The sequence below is a fragment of the Drosophila grimshawi genome, unplaced genomic scaffold, assembly GCF_018153295.1.
Source record: "Drosophila grimshawi isolate 15287-2541.00 unplaced genomic scaffold, ASM1815329v1 contig_44, whole genome shotgun sequence".
Taxonomy (NCBI): Eukaryota; Metazoa; Arthropoda; class Insecta; order Diptera; family Drosophilidae; genus Drosophila; species Drosophila grimshawi.
In genome coordinates, this window is record NW_025063240.1 from 6,319,386 (window position 1) to 6,327,219 (window position 7,834).

Genomic DNA, 7,834 nt, shown 5'->3' on the forward strand with positions numbered 1-7,834 from the left:
TAATATTAATTTAAATTATTTATTATTTCTTTATTTTTACATATTTTATTGGTAATATTTAATTTCTCTGCGTGTATCTTTTGGTGTTGCATTTTCAGGTTTTCATTTGTCTGCTGTCGACGACTCCAGCTCCGACTTCGTTCTCTCAACGCACAGACGACGCACACAGATACAGATACAAATACAGCCGTACTATAAGCTTGTCAAGTTTGCTTTTGGTGGGGTAGGTACATAGCGCACAAATACAAACACCAACACACACACACATATACAGCTCGGTCTGCTCAGCCACCACAAAGCGATTGTCAAAATGCTTGCCAAGTGTGTGTGCGACTGTATCTGTGTGTGTTTGTGTGTGTGTGTGTGTGTGAGTGCTTTGCATTAATATAATCGAAATGCGACGCCGTTGCTGTTGCCATCGCTGTCCTCATGGTTGCCATGAAAGGGAATGCACTTTCGATTGGCAGTGAAGGGCTTTTTGGTCGTACCGCTCGCACCAAACACAAATATATGGCATATTATGTTCAATATGACGCCATTGTTGTTGTTGTTGCTGTTGTTGTTTTAGCCTCTGTTGTTGTATTACGGTAGGCACGTGCGTGGCAACGACGCCAACGACGCTGTCGCCACCCCAATTGGGTTGCCAAAGTATTCCCAGAGCGAAACACAGCGCTCGCCGTTGCTGCAGCTTTTGCGCCGATCATCGCCGATTGGGGTGGTGACCCCTTCGAAGCCATGGAATCAGTGTTTGCCATGCAGCTTAGAATTAATAGCGCACGCACTGAGAGCCGAGAGAAAAACAAGTCACAGAAGTGCGCTAGGCACGCGAGCAACAACCCAGCATCAGCCCAACAGCCCAACAGCCCAGCAGCCCAGCAGCCGCCCAGCAAGGACGCAAATTCCAACCCTGTTTGGCAAAGAAATCCCCCTACTTTGACCGAGAACAGCTCATCAGTCAGTCAGTTGGGCTGTCAGCTACAAATGCTGCGTTATTTCCACATCAGGCTCGCACTTTGATTCGGTATATATACCTTTGACTGCTCGGATTTCAGCGCTTGAAGGCGCGCTTAGCTTAAATTTGCACTCAACAACACCCAGGACACGACCAGAGATGACAGTCGCTTCCATTTCTCCACCTACACACTACGCATTTTGTTTGTTGTTTGTTGCTTGCTGTTTGCCGCTCATTGCTAACCCTTAAGTGCATCTTTTTATGGTAATTTCAAGTGCAGGCTCACCCAAGTCCGTCCCATCACCGTCCTTGCTACGACTGCTATCCTGCGAGGGCTGCCTGGCCCGCCTGGCTGCTTGGCAATAATTAATGTTCGAAAATGCATCGTTTATGTGGCATAATGCATTTGCATTTGTGTGTCTCAAAAGGCTTTTCAGCCAACATGTACTTTTGCTCGGGCAGCTCTTCAAGGATGCTCCACTGTAGCACCACATGTTGCCATTGTCGCCCAACTCAACCTGGGGCTACAATTTCTTCCTCTTAGGTGAGCTGTAATTAAATTTTTACTTTCATAAATTGATGCAATTTTTTTTCTCCGCTGCTACTGCTCGAAAAAATGTACGGAAACTGGCTGGGATTTTGGTTTAATTCATCCCCACCCCAGCTCCCCTTACCCTTTTCATTTTTTTTGGACAAAAGTGTGAACTTTTCTAATTGCATTTCGGTTGATTTTACATTTTTTTTCGTTTTTAGAGTGCCATATGCTGGCGATTAGAACAGGATCAGAGCTCGTTCCCATTCATATTGGACCAATTAACAGCAATTTTGTTGGTGCGTAGAATATGTATTTTGAGAGAATTTCGCTGTTTTTGGGGCTTTTATTCTCGGTATCGGGATGCAAATATTTGTCAAAATGGCATTTTATTTGCATTTTTATTGTTATTTTTTTCGTAAACATTTTCATGTGCGCTCGTTGCCAATTGTAAGGACTTTATTTTGATTTTTAAATTGATTCAAATAGCTTTACAATTTGCCAGGATTAAGTGACAACACTTTGTTTGAATTTGGTCATTTTAATTGAATTTCGCTGCATACACAAGTAAATGTATTTATGTAAACAAACAAGAACGCAGACAAGTGATATGGTTTATGTTTGGCTGGCATACGAACTTATTTGTCGAAGCTTATTTGCAAAGTTTAAATGGATCTCATCCACAAATTGGATTTTATTCTCATTTATTTGGAGAACTTTATTCAAATAAAAGTTTCGCACAAAAAAAAGTTCCCAGGGCGCATTCTGTAAATTCAATCAGATCAAAATCTCATTGCCATAATTTGTATTGAATAATTTTGGGGTTCCCTCAACAAAAATAAAATTTATATGTATATCTCAAGCACAGCAGGGTCATGCCAAAATTTAAGTCAGCCTAGGATTAAGGAATTTGCACTCTAATCCACACGGAAAGTAAACAAAAACTGTATGATGACTAACCCCCATTTAAGGGAAAGGCCACGGCACAAATTGCCAACGTGCAAAAAAAAAAAACCAAAGGAAAATGGAAAAGCAGGAAGCCCAATAGCAATAATTATATATTCCCCTTTAAACACATATACATACGTTTAGTTTGTCATGGCGCTATTCATATATGAGCACATGCATTAATGTATTTATGCGCCGCAGGACACTCACACACACACACACAAACACACACACACGCGTTTATAACTCGTCAAAGCGCTTTGCATGAGAGCGCGCGAGTTAGCGAGAAAAGGAAAGCAGCGCAAAAGAAAAAGGAAAACACAATCACAATTCACAATTCAGTTGGGTGTCGAAGTGCTTCGGGCACGCGACCAGCAACCAACGTTCATTTCTTGTTAATGTTGTTGTTGCTGTTGCCGTTGCCGTTGCCGTTGCTATTGTTGTTGCTAATGTCCTTGCTGTGCACAGTGTCGTTTGTCGCATAGTTGCCGGTGCATATCGTCAATGCTACAAAGGGTCATTTTCCACATAGGCACACACACCGACATTGGCATGTGCGCCATGGAAATCACAATGCAACGCATTGCAACCACCCAACAACACACACACACACACACATTCGCATCAGTCGAACGGAATCGAAGCCCAAAAAAATGTAGCCAGGTGCATTTGCAAACACTAACCAAAAATGTCGTAGGGCGCACACGAGCCAAACCGACAACCAAAACCTATAACCAACGAAGGGTATTTTGAGCGGGGGGAGGTAGAAAAGCAGAACAGAATTCAAGCCCCTTGGTTAGATGTGTAGTGAATATAAACCAGAGCTCAAGCGTAGCGCGATTCCGATTCCGATTCTGAGGCTGTTGCTGTTGCTGTTGCTGGATTTCAATAGCGCTTTAAAAATGTTTTAGGGCGCCTTTTTAGGGGTGGCTACAACTGCAGCCGCATATTCAGACTCATATATCCGCCATGTCAGTCACAGTGCACACACAGAGCGCTCGATGGAGGGTTCGCACTGGGGTTCGGGGCGTTGCAGGGCGCATATATGTATAAAATATATTTCATTTTTTTAACCCCGCACTGTTTGTCTACTAAAATTCCAATTGGACGCGTATACCGCAAAGCAAAAAAAAGCAAAAAAAGAAAAAAGAAAAGAGAAAAAGGGGCGAGTCTTTTCAATTCTGCTTTTTTTCCTTTTTGTTTTTATAAATTATTATTGTCAGCCGCCTCGCTGGCAAAGATCCTGTGCAGGATTTGCTGTCGACATCGCCGTCGCAATCGCTGTCAACGTCGACAGCGGCTGTGTGAAAATTGCACAAGTTGCGCTTCTGCTTTTGACAATAGCCTCACATTAACTAGTTTCCGTTGCAATTCCAATTTCATTCTCATCGCGACGCGGCTCGCCGCTTTTAATGAGTAACTGTAGACGAGAACTGGCAACTGGCAACTGGGAAAGTGCCAACTGCCAACTGTGAACTTCATTACAAAAGCACCCCATTTACTTTGGCCTGTGCTGCTGCGCCGCTTCCTGTTTGGTTTTGTTTCAATTAAATCGCATGGTGCGGCCCATAAGCAGTGCGAGGACATCGCCAGGACATTGCTGGGCACATGGCTCATCTGTTACTTAATCATGGCATTGCCATGGATACTTTACCTCATTGAGGGTGTGCACACACACACACACACACACACACTCACCCACTCGCTAGTTCCTGTGACATTCACAAAGTTTAAAGCAGCTGCTCGCAAATGATATTCCCTTATTTCATTTCATTTCCCTTTAGGAATATAAATTTCCAAAATTCGATGGATTCAAAATATGACAAAATAATGTCTAAAGCCTCTGGCAATTATTTCCTGCTATTTAAAGCAAGTCAACTTGCAAAGCAATGGAAAAATGTAAACCTGAAATCTTAGCTTTTACACCGCACAAGCAGATTTTACGTTAGAATTATTTAGTCTAAATTATTGCTTAGGATTTTCTTTGGGATTACGTTGGAATACTTGTATATTATATTCATGTATATTACTAAGTAATACTGATAAGTAGTTACGTAGATATAATTAGTGTAGGTTGCTTTAAGATAAAACTTTTGAGATATATAGCAATGTTTTAGATTAAATATTTAAGTATAAGTATAACATATTTGCTTATCACTCGCTCGCATTTCTCAATACTCAATTGACTTAATAAAATCCATAATTGTATTCATAGTCATAATTGGGTAGAGTCTCATTACTCCAACCCAGCTGATAACGCAAAGTTGCATCCCAGTTGTTGACATCCACGCCCAAAGCGCGCAATCGGTTAGCCAGTCCAGTGGCCTGTGGTGTGGCCAAGAAGCGCTCATAGGTTGGCTTCAGGGCCACGACTCGACGCCAGAATTCACCAAAGACGGGACTCTGTTGGGCACTACTCTCCAGCAGCTTACGAATCGCGGCGACTGGATATAAATAGCTAAATTCTTGTTCGAAACCATTTATGCCATTCACCGACTGCGCCCAGTGGGGATGCTTGTTCAGCACTTTAATCTCCAGTTCCAGTTCCTCAAATACTTTTATGGATCCACCTGCCAAGATCAGCTGCTGTGACGTCCACTGCAGCAATTGACGAAACTCTGGCTGATTGAGCAGCTGGAGTCCAAGGCGATATGTGGTCAGTGAATTGATTTCCCGAACGACTGCTTGGAATTCTGCATCGTTTAGCAGATAGGCCTGCACCAGATGCTCGATCTGTTTCTGGGGCACATTCCGCAATATGCTCTTCAAATTCAAATAGAAATTGCTGGCAGGTATTGTTCCTACTGGAACGCTTGTTGTTGCGGATAGTCCCGTGCCCAGGCAACAAATTGCGATCAGAGCAAGTGTGGTGCAATGCATCCTGTTCTATGTTTCACTACTTTATGGGATTTGCAACAGATGTTACTGCTTTATATAGGTAGTTGCTTATCTGGTAAGTGTCGTATTCTGTTTTGATTTGGCTACTTGTGCATATTTGTTGTAAGAAATCTGATTTACATGGCTGCTTTTATCAGAAGCTTATCAAGAGTTTGTTTTGCCAAAGCTTCAGGTAAAAACAAGTAGTGCGAATAGACAAAGTATATTTGCCTGTCATCAAATGACAAGATAAACCGATTCATAGTCTTAGTCATCTTCTATAAGCAAATGTGAGATGATCTGTTGCCAGCTGGTGGGAAAAAACAACTGAATTGTGCGAAAATTCCAGGTGTTGAATGTGTTACGAAACTTTAATTACACAATACGAAATGAGTTGTAAAAAATATATCAGTCAACTGTAGACCCTAACTCAATATGTTTTGCATTAGGTATATTACTTGGTGACCACGAGAGTTTCAAAGCAGCAATTTTCTTTTAGGTTATAGTTTAGCACTAAGATGGGTTCTGGGATAGCTTTAGCTTAGAAAAAGGTGGCGACTTTGTATATGAAACCAATGTATTCATAAATTATATGAAACTGTTTTGAACCCTGCACTTGAAGTTATTCCTTTTTAGTGGGTAGAATATTGGGTATAGGCTTGAACGGATAAAGTTCACTTTTCGACCATGTTTTAACATTGACCCAATGGTTTAAGTTGAGAGATATACACACACAGGCATATACTAAATGGTTTTATCTATTTATATCCGTAGAATTGAATATTTAAAGAAATATTTAAATAAAAGCTAAATCTGCACTAATTGGCTTTCAATTCCTTGCACTCCTCATGCAGTTTAAGTTTGGTAACCTAATATACAAAATATTATACAAATTCGTTACAATTTATACGCTCGCACAGCGACGATATATAATCATATATATGTAGACTAATTTTCATTAGTTCCACTCGAAGAGACTTGTCGACTAAAGAGTTCATTGCGCTCGCCCATTAAAAATCTAGCATATGAGCAACTGGAACTAACCCAATTCGTACAGCCGGCAACCACTGCACCACTGAACGACCAACAATGCACAGATGCACAGTTGCCAATTAGGGAAACTGGAAACGGGGTGTTTCCACTAGCAGTAATTAGAATTAGGTGCTGGCTGCAATTGTAACAGTGGCAGATTTTAGTATGGGTTAGTTAAGCGGTGATGCTCGTATCTGGACTCGAACATTTTGAATTTCATGCAATTTATGTGCATTAAGCAACAACAACTAAATAAGTGAGCTATGCTGTGCTGTGCTAATAACTGAGCACACACACACACACACACACACACACACACATGTAGATAAGAAGCCACCCCAAATGTTGTTTTGGGCCGACCAACAGAGGGTTGATTTTTGGACTTTGTCGGGCAAACATATAGCATAAGCATTTTTCGGCCAAGGGCGATCTCAGCCCAAAAATGCCAAAGGGGGCAGCAAAAAGCAACGGCAGCTGCAACACTCACACACACAGAAACACACACAAACACACACGTTTGCATTGCTTGGATAAATCATGTGTAAAGGTATTTTGATTTTTTTTTTCTATTTACGATAAGCGAATTGCGACAGCTGCCTCACAATGTTTTCGATGCGGGCAACAACAATGCAACATCTAAAGGAAAATGCATTTATATAAAAAAAAATTAAAAATAAAAATAAAACCAGAAAGAAAAGTATTTTTGTTGCTATGCAAACAGTTGCCTGAAGCAATGCCAAACAAGTAAAGTGTAGTTTTTTTTTATTTTAATTGATTTGGCATGCTTCAATTTAACGCTTGGCTGCCACTTCCTTTTTGTGTTCGAGTCCTTCTTTTGCATATGCACGTGTGTCCTGTAATTGTCAGGTTTTTACTTTTCTGTAAAATTTTCAATATATAGATATATGCATATATATATACAAATATATTGTTTTTGTGTAAAACGAAGCACGAGGAAAATGCAGCCCCTTGCTTTTGGCAGTCGTTTCCGCTACAGGACACGCCAAATGACTCACAGGACACGAAACTTATACGGCGGAACTGCAAGGCGACGACGTTGACGGCGAACTGACGATAACGTAATGAACGTCAGTCAAATCCTTCTCCAGCTACAGGTATGCCTCGGTCTACGGCTAGGTCTACGTCTCAGCCTTATACCCGTTCCCATTCTCAGTTGCTGCCCTGGCACGCGTCAGAGTTCAAGGAAACCCCTCGAAGCGTTTGTCTCGTTTTTAGGGGTTGTTTGCTAGTTGCAAGCCAGTGCCGCAAGAAATCCTAATAAGAAACATTCCTTTGCCCAAAGGAAGCGAAGCAACACGTTCAAGACATTGTTGAGTCACCGCAGCCCCTTTATTTCTCTTTTTTTTTGTATTTTTTTTTTGCGAAGGCATTTATGTGCTTCACTGGCGACCCTTCTCAGTTTTCAGAGTCGCCTTTTCTTATCGGAACTGTTAGGTGCCCGGGATGGCTGGTTGGCTTTGCCCTTTTGGGTT

General features: G+C 41.5%; 1 protein-coding gene across 1 annotated transcript; it reads right to left on the minus strand.

Moving 5' to 3' along the window:
• Positions 1-4,411: 4,411 nt before the first annotated feature.
• On the minus strand, positions 4,412-5,334 carry LOC6558887. The gene has a single exon (XM_001985061.3). It carries the CDS (start codon positions 5,310-5,312, stop codon positions 4,620-4,622), a length of 693 nt encoding a protein of 230 aa, XP_001985097.2. The 5' UTR covers positions 5,313-5,334; the 3' UTR covers positions 4,412-4,619.
• Between the last annotated feature and the right edge of the window lie 2,500 nt (positions 5,335-7,834).

What these genes read in the sequence shown, in the direction of transcription:
- LOC6558887 (XM_001985061.3), bottom strand. Translation starts at nt 5,312, where the DNA reads ATGCATTGCACCACACTTGCTCTGATCGCAATTTGTTGCCTGGGCACG.